The 19397-nt window shown below is 42.1% G+C and overlaps 1 protein-coding gene across 1 annotated transcript in view; it reads right to left on the bottom strand.

Moving 5' to 3' along the window:
• Window positions 1-10619: 10619 nt before the first annotated feature.
• The window catches only part of IL7R (interleukin 7 receptor), a 22331-nt gene continuing 13553 nt past the window's right edge, over window positions 10620-19397 (bottom strand). The window contains exons 3-8 of the mRNA XM_004678091.1: window positions 18498-18655; window positions 16098-16255; window positions 13584-13758; window positions 12677-12770; window positions 11486-11561; window positions 10620-11123 (exon numbers count right to left, since the gene is read on the bottom strand). Of these exons, the coding sequence (XP_004678148.1) occupies window positions 10620-11123; window positions 11486-11561; window positions 12677-12770; window positions 13584-13758; window positions 16098-16255; window positions 18498-18655 (1165 nt within the window). The remainder of the gene's footprint in view (window positions 11124-11485; window positions 11562-12676; window positions 12771-13583; window positions 13759-16097; window positions 16256-18497; window positions 18656-19397) is intronic.

The raw sequence follows: 19397 nt of genomic DNA, 5'->3' as shown, positions 1-19397 counted from the left end.
ATCGAACTCATGCGGAAGTGGCTTTAGCTTCTCAGTGCTGTGCTTTAACCCGCTGCGCCACCAGGGAGGGCCAGGGGCAATTCATTTTCTAACCTGATGCTTTGATACAGGACCTAGGAATTTCCCACCTATGTCCTGCAGGGGTTTTCTGTGGGGATGTACTGGAACCAAGTTATTCATGTTAGTAAATGAGAAAATTTTGCTCTAGAGGCACAGCTCATTAGAAACCTAATTATAATTATAAGGTTATTTAGTAACTGGAATTGGAATAAAGGGCATGCAGATTAGCCTATTTAATGAAATTAAACTGACAATTTATTTCATTCCTCTTGTCAGTGAGTTTCCCCAGTCCTTGTGGAGCCTAACAAAGATGTACTCTCATATTCAACATTTCGTAGCTGAGGAACAACAAAAGGAGGGACACAGCTTTCATTTTAGCTATGTTAATTAGGCTTGTCAGTGAATTTACTCAGGCTCTGACTTGCCTTTCCTGCCTGGGGAGATGGTTATGGCTTTAGGGTACTTTTATGTATCTCTGTTATAATTCGCTGAGTGCATATATCTCACAATAATTGTAATGTTTCTCTGAGAGGCTATTTTATTTCCAGGCTACTTGGAGCATATCTTAACATAGCCCCAGTGAACCAGCCAAAAAAATCAGATGCTCTTATTTTATACTCCTAGCAACAGTGCTTGAGAAAACCTATTTTCCCATACCTGCCCACTATTGAGGCTTAGTAGTCTTTTGAATTTTATAATTTTATATATGAAGCATCTGTTTCCTTAGATTTAATTGCATTTTTTATTGTGATTGAAACAACATATTTTCATGTATTTCAGTCATTTGCATTTTTTTTAAGTCAGCATAACGAAAAGTTCAGTCTCCTCTCCACCCCCCACCCCCTGATTCATTATTTTATTTATGCTTCCAAAGACGGGGGGATAGGTCAGAGGTATGAGAGGACCCACCAGAGACAAAGTGGGGAGCAGAACAAGTGGATATATTGAAATACACTGTTGAGGGGAGCAGCAGGTGAGACAGGAGAGGTCTGCTGCACCCTGTGGGTCACTTCCCTGGCCAGGGATCGAACCTGTGCTGCAGTGACTGCTGACAACTTCATTGTGCTGAGACTTAACCCCCTGTACCACAAGGGAGGCTCCCCATTGCACTCTGTGGATTATAAGAATATAAACACTTGCCTGTTATATCATCACTTTATTTTGCAGTATATATATATATATATATATTTTTTTTTTTTTGCTGTGGATTTTTTTATGCAATACATTATCAGCGTAAATTTTATAGAGTTAAACCTGCCAATCTTTTCAATTATAAAATCTTTTTTTTTTAACCCTATTTAGAAATGGTCTCCATATCCAAAATGTATGAAATGGTTGATTTGTGTCTTCTGGCATATTTCTTTTCACTAAAAAAAACTTTATACCACTGAGTTTTATAATGTTTATTTATTTATTTATTAAAGATTTTGTTTATTTATTCATATAGTACTGAGGTACAGGCCAGAAATGTAGGGGCAGTGAGAGGCTTTACCAGTGACAGAGTGGGGGAGCAGAACATCCTGATTGACGAAGTACATTGCGAGGGGAGCAGCGGGAGGGACTGGAGAGGTCTGCCTCACCATCACCATGTGGGTCACCTCCGGGGTGGAGATGGAACTCATTCTGAAGTAGCTTTAGCTTCTTAGTGCTGTGCTTTAACCCGCTGCACCACCATGGAGGGCCCTGTAGTGTTGATTTTTGAAATAAGAAATCAGTGCCTTCCTCTTTATCTACACATGATTAATCTACTGCTCCAATATCGTTTGTTAAATAATCAACTTTTCTCCACTGATTAGAAATGGTGGGCATTTTTGTAAGTATATGTATTTGGATACATAGTTTCTCAGTGATATTCCTGTGATAATTGTGTCAAAAGGTAACATAGTCACGTATCTGTTATTTCTTTGTGAACTTTTTAGTTTTTTCCTGTTGATTAGTTTTTGTGTGTCATTTTGTCATTTCTAAATGTATAATGAAATTGTTGTATATTGCCATTAAAAAAATAAATAAATAAAACCTCATATATATTCAGTCTCCTGCAGCATTTTGCAGACTTTTCTCGAACATCTACTTTTTAACATATTTAGAATACAGTACATGTACATAGAATATGGACATTAATGGTTAAGTATGATTACTTGTAAGCAGTGGCATTAGGGAATGAGACCTTTACTTGTTACATAACATATATTGGTGTTTTCTGGATATGGGGGAACAAGTGACTGTTAGATTAGTAATAAAGACTCAATAGATGGAAATACTACAATCAAAATCTTAATGAAGTCTCTGTGTCTAGTTTTTTTTATTACTTAATACCTTTGCGCTTTTCAGGTATACAGTTTACCAGTAACGACCATTTATTCCTAATATTTCATATTCTTCCTTCTTTCTTTTGCTTCTTGCCTAATTATATCTAGCAAATCTAGAATATGCTAAATATGGTGAGGGTGAAAGTTAGTTTTCTTATCTTTCAGTTTAAGAGTACTTTTAATATTTTACCATTGAATATGGTTCTGACTGATATTATGTGTTTATTTCACTGACTTATTTATTTAAAACATAAACCCTAAACATCAAATCTATTTTGATTATGAAATTTATAGTATGTAAAAATGGAATTGCACAGCATACTTTTTAATCTCATGCTACAGTAAAATTATTGAACTTCTAATTTAAAGTATTCATTCCTTAGACTGACAATAATATATAGTTCACTGTAATTAGCAGATACTAGTGTTTTTAGCTTCACATTAATATGCTTCTGATTATTTGGCATTTGTGTTTAGTGATGGTGACAATTAACATTTGCAACAACTAATTTGTCATAAAAAAATGTCCTTCTCTATACCTTCAACTTCTCTTTTTCTTAGTGAGGAATTTAATCCAGAATGGGAAGAGATTGGCCCTTAAAATTTGTAGCTGAGGGATCCATCAAATGTATCAGCCAAACTGAGCACTGAAACTTTATTTTTCTAACCTCAGGGACTTTGCACCTTGTTTGCTTCTCATTTGTTTTTTGCCAGTGTCTTGAGGCCTGTTAACAAATTCCTCATGAAGTCCAGCAGATTTTTTTAACCTAACAGCTGCCTCATTCAAGCTATACACAAATACCACATGCCTTTACAATTTACAAGTTAGGTTGAACTTCAAAACAGCTCTAAAAGAAATGAAATACACGAACAAACAAAATTAAATACAGATAGTCATCTGAGAAATGAAACTTTGGAAAATTTCTCCCCACCCCCATCTCCCCATGTCATTTCCCCATTTCTGTGGTTACAGTGGTTAAGAGTGCAGCTGGGGTGGTAACCGTGTGGATGGAGAAGGCAACTGACTCCTTACATGTGGCTGCCCAGATGTGCTGTTCTCTCAGGGATGCAGTACCTGTCGCTGTCTGTGCATCCAGGCCTGGAGTGCTGCCCTATTGAACAGTAATGAGGAAACAGGTGGACTAACACATCATTCACTAATCCATTAATTAATTCATACCACATTTATGATTAGTATTCTCTCGATTTTAGACACTGTGTTGAGCCCGAATCTTAGTAACAGAGACAGAAATCCCAGACAGAAAGCCCTGTGTGGAAACCCATAAAGGAACTTGACATATTAGGAAACAGAAAGGGTAAAGAGGGGGGTCATCAGAGTGTATGATGAAATGTGTCCTGGATTGGAAAGAGGAAGCTTTCCTGGAAGTTACAGGTAATGTCCGAAGCTGACCTCCAGGAACTAAGAACCTCCAGGAACTATTCCGGCAATGGGAGTAGCAGTTGCGAGATCCCATGATTTGGAAAGACCTGGGGTTGATAGCTAGCACGGCATGAGGGAGGCAGGAGCTGGAGGAGACCGGAGCTGGAGACGGCAAGTGGAACATCGCCCCCTACCTTCCCAAGACGTCCACATCCTGAACCAGGGAACTGTTGTAGTATGTTACTTAATCTGATACTACTTAATCTGGCCAAAGAGACTTTGCAGTTTTTATGTTAGGGTTTTGAGGTAGCAAGATCACCTAGGATTATTAGAGTAGACCCAGTAAAATTATAGGGGTTCTTAGAACTGGGAGGCCAGAGTGTTAGTCTGAGAGAAGGCATTGTGATGGTAGAAACAGAGGAGATAAGAAAAAGCCACACTGATCTTGGGGGGAAAAGACTATACTCGGGATTTCCGGTGACCTCTAGAGGCTGGAAAAGGCAAGGAAGAGGATTCTCTGCCCCTACTCCACCCCCACACACTCCGGAACCTCCAGAAGGAACACAGCCTTGCCAACAAGAATATTTTAGTCTCCTAGGACTCAATTTGGAGTTCTGACTGCTGGGACTGTCAGAGAATCAATCTGTGTTGTTTTAAAGTACTATGTGTGTGATAATTTGTTACAGCAACCTTGAGAAACTGAGTTGTGGGGACCTCATGTGTCATGCTGGGAACTCACTGAGGAGTCCTAGTGTCAGAGTGACGACTTTTCTTTTTCAAACACTCACCCTGGTAAGTAAAAGGTGGGTCAACTGATAGCCCGACTAGGGCAGGGGCAGATGGACTTTTGTGGTCTCTCTCTCCACTTATGGGTTACTACAGCCACGTGCAACGTGAGCCTGAAGCAAAGCTGAAGTAGAAGTTGCCCAAATTTCTCTATTTGCTAGAAAATCTCTTCCTCCTCTTTCTCTCTTTCATCTACTAGTATTTACTAAATACCCATTTCTTATTTCAATAGTAAGATACATGCTGAATAAAGACTTGTATTATAACACTGGAGAGGGTCAGTGAAAAACAACCAACATAAATAAATAAGGCAACTGGCACTGTGGAAAAGGTTTTCTGAAAAAACAGGGGAGATGGCGAATAAAACAATCGGAGGTGCTTGTTTTTACGTGGTGACCACTTCTGTGAGGTTTAGAAGTGAGGCGAGGTCCTGGCGAATAACAAGGAGTTCATCATGCATGAGCCAGATAAGTCACGTGTCAGGAATACAGACAAGCAAGCGCAAGGGCTTCACGGCTGGGAAACCACGTGATATTTGAAGAATGGGGTGTTTTGATGTACATCAAAGTCCATGAACTGTTTCTTTAAACATATTTTGATGTTAGCAGTACATAGAGTGAAAATATTGGTACTTTATGAGCATAATATTTTGCTAATTGATGGACCCTGTGTTGTGTATTGTCTGTCTTGATTCTCTTGTTGAGCTCTCATTGAAGCCAAGTGCTGGGAATTGATATGCAGACTCTGTGATATAAGAAATGGTTAGTGTGCTAAGTCGTGTAGAAGAAAAAAAGGAAAAAAAAAACAAAAACAGAAGTTATTATCTTTCTTCTTTTCCAAGTCGGTTCTGACACAACTTCACCTGTGATGAGAATATTAGTGATTTTGATTCAAAATGGGCTTTCATTTTTTTTTTTTAAAGATTTATTTATTTGTACATACAGAACTGGGGTACAGGCCAGAGACTCAGGGGCGGCGAAAGACCTCACCAGAGACATAGTGGGGAGCAGAACAGGCAGATCAACGAAGTACACTGCTGAGGGGAGCAGCGGGCGGGTCAGGAGAGGTCTGCCACGCCATGTGGATCTCCTCCGGGGCAGGCGGGAATCGAACTCATGCGGAAGTGGTTTCAGCTTCTTAGTGCAGTGCTCCAACCTGCTGCGCCACCAGGGAGGGCCAAAATGGGATTTCATTTTAAGGCAGGATGGAATTAAGCTTTGGTACTGTCAGTGATTGGAGAAATGTTGGCATTGTTTCTCATTTCTATCGCACCGAGTCAGTTTCCTTCATAAATCCTGACATACACCTGGAATTTATCATGCCATAGCAAGGTTGCCATCCAGCCCATGCCTCCATCCTCTGCAATCTGAGTAAATTTAAGTCAGAGGCTTAATCATTGGCACCCACAGGTCTTGCTGAGTCATGTTAATCACTGCTTGGCTGACTCTCTAGATGGGGATCACCTGTGATGGCTTCTACAACCCGCTGAATGAGTTGGTTTGCTCTCTCTCCTCTCCTCTCTCTCTCCCCACCCTCTCTCACTCTCACTCATTGATACCTACATTAAGACTACTGTTAGCACCCTCTGCCCATCAAGGGAGAGACACTCACCAAAGTCAGTCCTGTGTTTACAAACTTGTTTAGACTATTTAACTCGTTATGGTCATTATATTCTGCAAGTTGTTGAGCTATGAGCATGCAAACAAATTGTTTGTCAAGAGGACTACCTTAAGTGGCTACAAAGACTTGATAAAGACATGCTGAAAGAATTTTGATAGCAAATTGGGTTGGAAAAATGGGTAAATGATTGGGGTAGATCAGACATCTATACTTAGATTGCTTTGATAGGATTAGCAAGTCCTTTTCCATTTCAAAGAAGGCAAAACTAGCAATAGTAGATGATGTGTTATGTAGGTGGGTGTTGCCTAAGAAAGACAAGGAAAACAAATCAATAGCCCCCACAAGAACAGTCTTGGTGTTATACCAAGGGTGGTGAATGGATATGTAGCCACATGCTTTAAATTAATATAAAATTCTCAACACTGATGCGTATTTTTTCTTATTAAATTGCCCTATGGCTGACTTTTGGGAATAACCACCAAACTGTAATGTTCTCAGGGAAGACCGGTAAGGGGATATGCCTACCACACTGGTGACTCTCCCCGTGCTCTCCTCTCTATCTCAGCTCCAGGACTTTGGACCTGGAAGGGCCCTCTCTGCCTCCCACTTCATCACTACAGCAGTGGCTCACTCCCTGCTTCTCCCTCCTAGCAATTCTCTCTGCATGTTTTCTTCTTATTCTTTGTCCTCAGCTGGCAGTGGTACCTCCTTCCTGTATTTGGGGGACACCCCACTCTATGAGGCAGAGCCTGTAGAAGATGAAAAGGCCGAGTCTTCTCTTCACTTTCCAGCGTTAGAGTCCAGGCCTGTCACTAGGACCAGCTGCCATCAACACGGCTCTAGCTCTGCTTTTCAACCAGCAGCCAGTGAGGCTGCCTCACCCCCCTGCTGAGTTGTTCTAGGGCGGATTTGGGGGCCCGAGGGAGGGGCTGTTTTCACTTTCTGGATGTACCAGTGGTACCAGTGGTAGAGATCAAAGGATGTACCTGTAGCCTTCAAATTTGATCTTCCAAATGTTAGATAGCCCTCTAGTAACCTTTGATAATTTTTTTTTCTGGTTTCCTTACTTAAAGCTAAGAATCCTGACTGATACTTTGCCTTCAGGCAACGGTATGCCATTGTCACTGCTTCATGCTGCTATTGTCTCAGAGCCAGTCAGCTGGGAACACCCCCTGTCGTTTCTGTAACTTGAAGGCTCAGCAATGTAAGGCAATGCAAGATGTATCCTCAACAAAATGCTATTGTTTCATCAATTTGAAAATTCATTAATTAAAAAAAGTTTTCTCTGGAAATCCAAAATTATAAAAAGACATCAGAATATGGGCCTTCACTGGTGGTACAAGTGGTTAGAGTACAGCACTATGAAATTGGCTGCAACTGTCTCAGTGCCAGTTCAATCCCTGACCCTGGAGCTGGACCACAGGGCACGGCAGACCTCTCCTGTCTCCCTGCTGCCCCCTCAGCAGTGTACTTCGTCGATCTGCCTGTTCTGCTCCCCACTCTGTCTCTGGTGAAGCCTCTCACCGCCCCCACACCTCCAGCCTGAACCCTAGTTTGTACGCATGAATAAATAGTTCTTTAAAAAAAAAAAAAAGACATCAGGATGTTCTTAGTAAGTGAGCAGAATTGCAGTCTGTGGTTTTGTGCCCTCTTCACATTTCTTAAAGAAGACAAGTACAGTCGCAGATCGTTCCATAGCATTTAATTAAATACAAGATGGTTAAACACGATGGAGATTTATATATTTAGCAGCTCTGCGAAATGTTTGTAATGCATGTGGAAGTTACAGTCAAATCAGAGACTTTCACTGTAGTGTACAATGGACATTTTAAGAATAACCCCAGAGAAAACCACTAAGTTGACAGAAATGTCACCGTGATCCGCATCATTTCTGGCTGTGGTTTTCCAGGCACGTATTCCTGCCGTCTTCCTGGCCAGCTCACTCCTGTCCCTCAAGGTGCTATGAAAGCACTAGGGAAGTGTGCACATTGGCAAACTCCCAAACTAGGCTTTTCTGGAGCAAATTCTCACGTCAATTAGAATGACCAGAAAGTAGGAGACTGGTAGGAAATCAGCTGACCAGGCGAGGCTCTCTTAGATCCCGGCCTGGTTGTTTAATTGACAAAATAGCTACCTACCTTTCAACTTTCTGTTTTCATCATCATGCCCCAGAGGATAAGCAGTTTATGGCGCTGATTTATATATTGTTTCTGACCCAAAGTTTTCCTTTCTTACTTAAATCCAAAAGGGGGGTGATCCACACAAATGATCATTTTACATTGTACATCATATATTGTCTCTGAATGTGTAATCAAGCATTAGCAGCAGTTATGATGATGAGAGTATATATAATACACAGATCGTAAATCTCTCCAGTAACAGACATTCACACACTAATTTCAAAAGATAACCTATGATAGACAGCATGAAGGACTTGAGAGTTGAAGGGACCTAGACTTTCTCTAGTTTTATTTCATTTCTTTCGGGGATTTTTAATTTATAGCAGGGAGGCGTACGTACAACTTCCAGGCTCCACTGAAAGTGTTAGGACTTCTGCAAAGAAGCTACTGGAGAGTTTAGAGAGCTAAGAGAGCTAAGAGGTGCTGCTGCTCTCTGAGACACTGCTCCTACTTCGGCAGGGTCTGCTTGTTGTGTGCCACGTAGTCTACATCACAGTTTGGGGTTTTCCTGACTGCCTCCACTAAGTCACTTTGAACATGACTCCATGACCACAGTTTGTATTACTCATGATCATTTGTTTACAAAGTCACCATTTCATTTGATTTTTCACGTTATGAGGGCAGGTACATATTATTTGTGGTAGATCTTCTATGCCTCATACAATGGTTGGCACATGGCAGAATTTCCATAAAGAACTGTTGAGGAAATGAAAGAAATATGTTTATGGAAGTGCTTTTGAAATTCCATAAGCACTGAAGAAATCTCGGGGATGATGGGTCATATCCATTATGACTGGTTCAGAACCGGACTTTGGAAGTACAAAATCTGACTGCCGATCAGATGGTCTGATTCTTAATGAGGCCTCTAGACCCACAAAGAAGGTTGGTTTGCCCACTCCCAACAAACTGTACACAGATTGAAGATAAAAACACAAAACAATGACAATAAGCCCCAAACAAAGCCCTGAACCCACGCCCTTCTTCCCTCCCATGGGCGTGGCTGCCCCTGTGCTCCTGCCTGGGGAGAGGGCCCCTTGAGTTGAGGCAGCTCACCTGCCTTGACTTGCTCTGAGATTGTCTCTAGGAATTTACTAGACTGAGAAATGCAGGCAGGCCCATGCCAAGTGGTGGAAGGATGTTTCTCTTCTAGATGTGGAAGCCTATGCCATAGTTGGTGTTATTAGTCTCGCTGAGCTTCTGGCAATGCCCAGTGTGAAGAACCCAGCAGAGTTTGTGGATGGATTTGGGGTGGGCAGTCCTTATACACAGAAGGTTATTCCTTTCTCATTCCTCATTCGGCCCTGTCCTGGGGTCCCCACAGGTCTTTTATCATCCATGGCTTCCGGGGGGTGGGGATAGCAAGAGGATCACAGCCTCGAGATCTAACAATAGATTCTGGGCTTCAAATTCATTACCCACTGAACACTTTTTCAAAAAAAAAGAGCTAGACTGTTGGCTTTTTCTTGACTTTGCCTGTTGTGGACATGCCTGGTCATGGGGCTTCACACCTTGTGAGGCCAGTTCCTCATTCCTCTGTTCTTTATAGCCTTCTAGATTCAAGTTACTGTTGACTAGGGCATTCATTGTTCATGCTCAATATCCTGGAGTGATTATTTATAACTCCCCCTTTTATTTTAGAAAGTTTAGACCACAAATTATACAGCTATCTGGTATCAATGAGGTATAGCCTTTGGGAATAGGTTGGCCCCGTTTTTAGTGCCCAACTTGAGAAGCGGGCAGCCAGATTCCCAGGTATCAAACTTAGCTCCATCCATTCTCGGATGGAAATCTGGGGCAAGTTACTAAACTTATATAACAAAGAGAAGGATACTTATAATTATACTTATAAGTGCAACCACCTTCAGGATGACTGAACATGCATAAGACCAGGGGTGCAGTGCAGTTTAGCACAGCCAAGGTGTAGGGTCAGTCCTAACAGTGACACCTGCCATTCATGTCCTCCTTTCCTTGTTTCTTCTTTTACCTTTTGTTTCCAATCCTTACCCCTCCCCCCATTGCTTTTTTCCACACTTTCATTCTTCCCTTTTCTGTATTATTTTTCTTTTTGAGATTGTTGAATCATCTGAGTTGCCTGAAGCTGATTGCTTCTGCCTCAAATTGCATGCCACTGAAGCAGGCAGGCATGGTCAAAGCAAAGTCTCAGAATCTGGTTACTCATGTAGAAGGGTTGCATTAATCATGTATTCCTTATGCTTTGATGGAGGAGAGAAACACAGCCATCTTTGCCTGTCACAGTGGTTCTGGTCGTGGCTTTCTTCCAGCTCACTGGTTTTGGTAGAAGCTGGACATGGTGACATAAGCTTCCTCCTGACTTGGTCCCAAGGCCGTGAGGAGGAACTGTCCCTGAGTAGCAGCATTCAAGGTCAGAATTCCCACTTGGAAAGGAAATGGAGGGGGTACAGCACTGTTGGTAGTTTCAGGGCCATTCAGCAGCCCCTGGTATACCTGAGGCCCATTCTTGCCTCCTTCCTTGCAGTCTGGGGGCCTGGGAGTGGGGAGCACAGAGACATCACATGTGGTGACATTCTCAGTCAGGCACAGGAAGTGTGACCCTCGTTTGGAAGTTTCTGGGGTGGTGACTGCATGCTGGGAAGGCCAGTTGAGCTCTTGCACACCCACCACAAGTCTCTGCTTTTCAGGCTCTTTTATTTGTGAAGAAAATACGTCTTGCAGAAAACCTTCTGTTTCATCTCTAGCTTGAATGCCATCCACCTTATGAATCTGGCAGTCCAGGAAACTCTCGGGATTGAAACTAGCATTCAAATTCTGCACCAAAACAGAGAGACAATATTAAGACTGCTACAAGGAGATATGCCATGTTTGGTCAGAAAGACGGGGGTTTATCAGGGAACACCAGAGAATTGCCCATATGTGACAGTGGATAGTTTTCCTTCTGGAGGAGTTGTGGGGCCTCAAGTCTGTTGCCCTTCAGCCCTGCAGAGACCTGGGAAGTTCTGAGACTCAAGTCTTCGTTTAGTTTCCTACTTCTGGAGAGCTGCATCTAGGATCTTAGAAGGGCCCCTCCTCCTGGGGTGCTCACATGACCAAGCCTTACGTTATTCTTACAATGTCATTCTTGGCTGCTCGCATGCCTCCCCCATAGCAATAGAAACATCAGAAGCTCTCACCTTTTTTGGTTTCTTGCACAGTTGTTCTAGTGTCTTCTTGTGATCAGGGAGACTGGGCCATATAATGGGCTTAATCCTGAAAAAAGAACAGGTACGATAGGCCTTTCCACTTATTCTTAGCCAAGAATCAGACGAGTGCATTCTGGTCTGGACCCCACCACAGCTAGGTGGGTCACTGTGAACAAGTGACTTCCTTTCCCTTGACCTCTGTGTCCTATCACTGGGGGTGGGCCAGAGACCACAGTCAGTGACCAACTGCATGGACAAGACTTAACAATGCTATACCTTGGGAAAGAGCCCTGGGGAAAAGGAACAATGAAGCTTGGCAATGAGCCAATTATTACTAGCTCATTTACTTCGAATGAGCATTTTTTGGGTGTTATCCTTTTCTTCCTGGCAGCAACTCCTCTATGGTAGAACTGAGAACTATTTTCTAAGTTATTCAGAGAAACCGTTATAAGTTGTGCTTAAAACTGGAATGTCCTGAGACTGCATAGCCCTGTCCTGACAGCATGAATAACTTAACTGGTGTGTGCCTAAAGTTTTGTTTTTAGATGAATGCATAGGTCCTCTGCCCTCCTGTGGGGTGGATGCATTTGTGAGCTGAAGGTCAAAACTTCAAACACAGACCCTCCCTGGTGGCACAGTGGGTTAAAGCACAGTACTGCAAGCTAGCCGCTGCCACTTTGGTAGGAGTTCAATCCCTGGCCCCGGAAGTGACCCACATGGCACGGCAGACCTCTCCTGACCTGTCTGCTGCTCCCCTCAGCAGTGTGCTTTGTTAATGTGCCTGTTCTGCTCCCTGTCTGTCTCTGGTAAATCCTCTCACCGCTCTTGTGCCTCTGGCCTGTACCCCAGTTCTGTATGCACAAGTAAATAAATCTTAAAAAAAAAAAAAAAAGACTTCAAACATACTCTGCCTTCACCATGTGTCTCTACTGTCTGGGCATTCTGGAGGTGCAGTGACTACTTTGGAGAAAAAGTTGGGGAGGAAGATTTGCCTTATATCCAATTTACATATTTTACCTCTTCTGAAATTAACTGGAAATTCACTAGTGCCTGGGAATGGGGAAGAATGCTGGGCACTATTCCTGAAATACCCTGTTCCTCTTTGTAGCTTCTCATTTGTTAGAGCTCTGATCTCTCGGACCTCCTGTGACCACCCCCACTAATTAATTTAAAAAAATTCACCTTTTTTTCCATAATACACCAGCCAAGATGACTATCAGAATCACAGAGAAAAAACTCAGAAAGCTGATAACAAGTAAGACAGGATTCATCTCCCCTGGAACACAAAGACAGACCTTGGTCAGCATTCATTAAGAGTGCAGTGGGACAGAGGGGGGATCAGCATGCTTGGAATTTATTCAGCTTCTTAGGCCCACCTGTTATTTCTACAAAGGTGGTCTACAGTGAATGATGATGTACAAGCTTAATGAGGGAGTTTTGTCTTAGTAAGTGGCACTGACTAGGGTGACCACCCTAAAGATTTGTCATGCAAATGACAGCTACTGAAGACAGCTACTCCCCCCAGAGGGGAAGAAGAGAGAGAAGCTCTCCCAGCAGAAGCAGAATTTCCTAGGGCGAGGCTGGGAGACTGGTACGGCTGGACAGTTGAATGTCCAGAGGGAATTGTATGGCCCTAGGGACTTCCAGGGACCTGCCTGAGCCACCTTTTGGGTTCTGCTAACTTTGCATTTCCGTAGACTCCCAGGAGTTCTGGTTTGTTCTGGAAAAGAGACTCTACAGAGCCCAGCACCCTGTCCATCAGGGCATCATAGAAGGGCCTTGGAGAGAGGAGCTTCAGGGTAAGCTGGAGGGGGTGGGTGGGCTGGGGGGTTTGGTTTGGGACTGCTAGCAGCTCTCAGGAGAGCCCAGGATAGTTGTGTCCCCATAGCTCAGACCTGCTGATCAGAGACTAAGGGCTCTGCTCTCACATCTTGCTTGTTCTTCACAAAAGGACCAGAGGGCAGGTCATTCTCCAAAGGATGTGTAAGGACGCCCTCGGCAGAGTCCAAACCTGTCAGTTTGTTTCATCTCTCACTTTCACTCTTGTGCACGCATCCGGGGGTGACAGAGACTCTAGGTCACGTCTCACCTGTGTGGGATGTGTTGGGTTCGGGAGTTCTGAAGTGGTACGTGGGACTCCATTCGCTCCAGAAGCCTTCAAAATAGTCTGAATGAGGGATGGATCGGACTTTAATCTCATACATTGCATCAGGTTGCAGATTTCTCTGTAGGAGCGTCAGCTTTGTGTTGGATATGTTCACATGCTACAGAGCAAAAAATAGCACTGCAGTTTTAGGATGGAAAAAAGGTCCCAGATCTCCCACAACATTTCTCGTTGATTCGTTTTAGTCATGGGAACACTCTCAGAGGAGGTTCTCTTACACTTGTTAAAGGTGCTCTGACATCTGGGTGTCGGAGGCAGATCTGGGGGGCAGAGGCTGTGAGCACTTATATGATGCTACAAGTGGCAAAGAGGACCAGGAACTCTGGGGCTTTCTCTGGGGGAGTGGGCTCCCTCACTCAGGCCGGTGCCCACTTGCCTTCCAATACTTTCATCTCTTCACTTTCCTTTTTTCTTTTTTGAAAAGATTTATTTATTTATTCATACAGAACTGGGGTACAGGCCGGAGATGCGGAGGGTGAGAGAATTCACCAGAGACAGAGAGGGGAGCAGAACAGGCAGATCGACGAAGTACACTGCTGAGGGGAGCAGCGGGCGGGTCAGGAGAGGTCTGCCTCGCCATGCGGTCACCTCCGGGGCAGGTGGGGGCAGGTGGGGGCAGGTGGGGGCAGGTGGGGGCAGGTGGGGATCGAACTCATGCGGAAGTGGCTTAAGCTTCTTAGTGCAGTGCTTTAACCTGCTGCGCCACCAGGGAGGGCCATCTCTTCATTTTCTTTCTCTTGCCTTTCATCCCCCAAGGGGAGATCCCAGTGGCAGACAAAGAGCAAGAATCTTTCCCTCTGGAAAGATACCAGACAGAAGCTAGTCTTTCTGTCAGTGAGAGTATCTTTAGGGAAAAGCACTCTGTCAATGTGGGAGGTAAAAGGGATATTCCATTGTTATTTGCCTGTACATTTATTTAAAGATACCATATATTTATTGCATTTATGTATTTCTTAATTTGTAAGACATTTGCAAGTTTTTCACTAACTTTCCCCTTTTGTATTTATCGTCTTAGTGAATTTAAAAGGCCTCTTTACATATTACATGGATTTATAGCAAGAATATTTATATTACAATTTTACATTAGTAACCTTAATCTATAACACATATAATAATATTAGCTGCCTACTATGAGTAGCCATTTAATCCTAACTTCTAATTTGCATTACAATTTTGATTATTGAATAGGCTGACATTTATAAACTTTTATTTTTATGTACCCCACTTTTATGCTTAGTCATCTTCAGCTCAATATTATATAAACATTTACATATATTTTTTCTAGTTTGCTTAGAATTTCAGTCTTTATATTTCCTTATATTCTTATATATATTTCCTTATATTCTTTGTGGGTGTTACAGGGCATGAGTTGGGCATTCATTTCCCCCCCCTTCCGAAGTGATTGTTTTAGCACCAACTATTCAAAATCCTGCTTTCTTATCGATGCTGTTTTCAAATAACAATGGAATATATGGAACCACAGTAGCAGTATTTGCTCATGTGCAAGTGTGTGTGTATGTGTGTGTGTGCACATGAGTGAAAATGTGTGATGTTTAGGGGGTAAAAGGGAGAAGGGCTGTGGATGGGAATTTCACTTTTAAGTAATTTAAGGAGCATACTGCAAATGGACAGGACTGCTGTTGGACTGAGTAAAGAGAACAGTTGAAAATGTAGGCATCTTTTTCCCTTGAGTGACATGTTTTATTTCTGTGTGCTGCAAAAGAGACTGAAGCCAAGCCAGCAGAGGCAGAGGAACGCGAGAACCTCAGACACTCTCTTTTTTTCCCACCTCCTGCCCAGAATCGATTGCAGTCAGACCAGGGCAACGATCACAAATCAGAAAAAGTACCAATAATCCCCTAAGTGATGAAGGATGAAAGTTGTTTCTTCAAGAACTAAAAGTGTTGGTTTCACCAAAAAAGAAGAACAACATTCCACCTCCTCTCTTCTTTGCTTCTCACTGTTCTTACACTGCCCATAAACCACATTGTGGCTATGGCTTGGTGATGTGTTTTTTTCCTGAGTTGCCTGTGAAAGTTATGCTAAATGTGATGCATTTTGTGGGCTTAAAATAGAGGGTTGAATTGACTTCAGTCTTTTTTGTTAGTTCAACAACCTAATTTAGAAACAGTAAAGACAAAATATAGAGAATGAAAAAAAAAAAATCAGAACCAGAACCTGAATGGATCAGGGAAGACCCAGGCTTCTTGGGACCCAAAACTTTTATACATGAGGACTTTTGAGGACTTCTTTTCAGTCAAAGATAGATATTGAGCATAAAATTGCCAGTGGGTAAATTACCTCTGGGGTAATAAAATATGTCACATTAAGAAGTGCTTTTTTTTTTCTAGCTTTATATATGTATGTATTTTCATTTATATATAATTTATTTAAGTATATTTAAATTTGAAATTAAATGAACATGGTTGTCCTACATACCCTCCAATCATTTTCGCTCTTTTCCTGGCGGTATGCGACCTCATGCTTTAATTCTTTCACATATGACTTTCGCAAGTGTGATGTGTTAAATGTCACCACAAAGTCATTTGCTTCTTCACGATAGGTGACTCTTATGTCAAAAGGAGCCTCAGGTTTAACTGGAAAGGGGAAAAAAGTGAAGTCAGTCTGTAGGACAGACAAGGAAATAATTGTAATTTTTAAATTTCATTTCTTCTGAAAATCATATTCACTTTGAGTTAGTGACTGCCTATGGGTCAGAAAATCATTTCTTCTTCACCCTGGTTCAAAGCCAGACTGCATTTCCCAGCCTGCCTTGCAGCTGGGTGTACTCTGCTGTCCTCCCATCCTGGCCCAGAAACCACACTTGTGTGATCCCATGCTCACTTTCCTGCTATCACTTGCAGTTCTAGGTTGAAGACAGTGGCCCGTAAGACAAAGGAATCCCAAATACTGCCTGGAGGAGCACCATACACAGTTTAGAAACACCCATTTTTGCTCTTAGCTGAGAAGGAAATAAACTAATGGTGTTTTAGGGCTTATTTAATAGACCAATGGTGTTTTAGGGCTTATTTAGTGTTACTTTCATATGATGATACTGACATACTTCTTACTAATTAGCCCCAAAGCAGGAACATGATTCCAGTAGAATCAGGTTTTGAGCTGGCTCCTCTTGGCTACATAGAAACTAAAGAGCTGTATCCAGGCCCTTGCTTGACCTTGGGTTACCACATCTTCCTTCCCAGTTGCATTAGCTCTGAACTCATCCTCAGCCCTTTTTAATTTTAACCTGCCTCAAATATTAAGCCCACACACACCATGTATGAAATGTTGGAGGGTGGCCGGTACTCATTCAGGCAGCCTAGGTTTGTCAGATCACCTCCATCACAGAGACCAGCAGTTATCCCATCTTGGCCTCTTAGCTTCTCTTCCACCCAAGCCTGGAAAGTCAGTCATCAGGGATGTGCCAGTCACCTTTATTGTCTGGCTGATCAGAGACACAGGTTGGGCTCAAATCTAACCCAAACCTAATGTTATATGAGAATGTGCAGTCACTGAACTTTTACTTAACAGAATGAGCTGTGTTCTAGCCTATGTGAGCTGGGTGGTCAGACTTAACCATTGACCCAGCACAAAGAACTTGTAGTAGAATTAGTCACATATTCTTACTAGTGACTGCCCAGCTCTGCTGCATTGCCCCAGGTTAAAAAGGAAGAAGTGGCTCCTTCATTACCCTGCTTGTCAAAGGGGAAGTTTATCATTTCTTTGCCCTTAGATGCACTCTAAAAAGGGAAGTCACCCGAGATGGAGATGGAAGCAAGAGGAAAGGGGGTGGATGCAGAGAAAAAGACCAACCGAGATGACTGTCAGACCTTTATCTTACCGAGCCACTTCCTGCCCTTCAAGATTCAAGGAAATAATTCAGATTGATAATCTCAACAAGGATGCTGACAATGAATTCCCTGCCCTGTCCTTTGGCATCACTCCTCAATAAGAAAATCTCTTATGAAGGTGAGATGATACTTTTATGAGTTTAATCTGACAGGGTTCTGGTGCCCATTTGTTTGGCCAAAGATGAATCTAAAGGGATATTTTCAAAGACATGACTAAATTTAAATGCATAGATTTTGAGCAAAACAGGTTATCCTTCCTATGGTGGTAGACCTCACCTAATCAGATAAAAATCTTAAAAGCAAAGACTGAGAGTCTTCTGAGAACATTTCTATCTCAAGAAGGTAGAATACTACAGAGTCCTAGTAGGCATTTTCAGGGTGCGTGACCTGTCCTGAGGAATCAGCACTCAAGACTGCCACCTCCACAGCTGCCTGAATTCCACATTCCGGTTAGCTATCCAGATTTCAAGAATGAAATCATGTGTCATGAACCAATTTCTGAAAACAAATCTTCACACACATTCTGACTTGTGTATATCTTACAATGGTTCTGTTTCTTCTGGAGAACTCAAACAAAGCGAGTGACAAAACAACTTTATCTTTTAGTTAAAGATATTCAAAAAGTGGTGGGCTTATAGGGAGGCAATTACAAAGCATTTAGAAGAAGGTGAAGTGAGGAAGGGAAGGGTGTATGTGGGTGGATAACAGGAGGCCCAGCTCTAGTTAGATACCTGATGGAGATTAACTCTTCCTGTAATCTGTAGATGCCAATCGCACCCTTTCACAAGAGACCCACAAATCTACTCTTAGAATAAGAATTTGTGTACATTTCAAATTTTTTATTTCCTAAAAAAAACACTGGAGAATTTGCTATTCTCCAGGGCAAATAATTTTCATGTTTTTTCTCCTTTTAACATATAGCAAGTTTATGGACCCATAAAATTAGCACATTTACACACTAAAATGTGACAGCCATAACGTTTCTTACCTATTTTCACTATGTTCACTTTTCTGCAGGTTATATTCTTTCTTCCAAGCTTCACGCATATCCAGCTGTCTCCAATCAGTAAGAATAGCTTTGTCTTTAGGATATACATCTCTTTCACTTTACTAAAACTCAAGCAACCTACACCCAAAAGGGCCCCACTGTAGAAAGAAAAAGGAAATCTATCTTAATACAAGTAGGAGTTTCTACACACACTATCATAGCACAACGTGTGTATTTTAACTTGGTGACTTCAACTCTGTCCATAGACATGTATGTGGATAGGTGTATATTTGAGAAGGAGTTAAAATAATGCAGCTTCTTACCTCCTTCTTACCTGATTTTTCAGGTATCAGATGCCATCAAAACAGTGAAATCATGTTTGTAAAAATAATTAAAATTACTTATTTTTTAAGCAATTGATCATTAAAAAGCAAATACTTTACTTAGATTTTTTTTTTAAATGTCCTGCAGGGATGACTTAAATAGATAAGTCCTATACAGAAACATTGAGTAAAAGAGAATTAAAGGAAATGATAAAATAGTCTAAAGGAATCTATACATATAATAATGAATGAGTGGCCTAAGGGATTTTCATAGATAATTTTGGCTGTGCTTTTCTTTTGCCTCATCAACAGATTTAAAAATCAAACTTTTCCCCCATTATCCCTAGCTTCACATGCAATAGTAATGCTCCAAGAATTTCTATAAACCCCTCTTCCCAATTAAAATTTAGACTTTTGGGCCCTCCCTGATGGTGGAGCAGGTTAAAGCACAGCACTAAGAAGCTAAAGCCACTTCAGCGTGAGCTCGATCCCCGCCCCGGCAGTGACCCACATGGTGTGGCAGACCTCTCCTGACCCACCTGCTGCTCCCCTCAGCAGTGTACTTCATCAGTCGGCC

The sequence above is a fragment of the Condylura cristata genome, unplaced genomic scaffold, assembly GCF_000260355.1.
Source record: "Condylura cristata isolate star-nosed mole 26May11 unplaced genomic scaffold, ConCri1.0 scaffold00007, whole genome shotgun sequence".
NCBI classification, from domain to species: domain Eukaryota; kingdom Metazoa; phylum Chordata; class Mammalia; order Eulipotyphla; family Talpidae; genus Condylura; species Condylura cristata.
The sequence above is the reverse complement of the archived record's forward strand: the minus strand, read 5'-3'. Positions and strand labels throughout refer to the sequence as shown.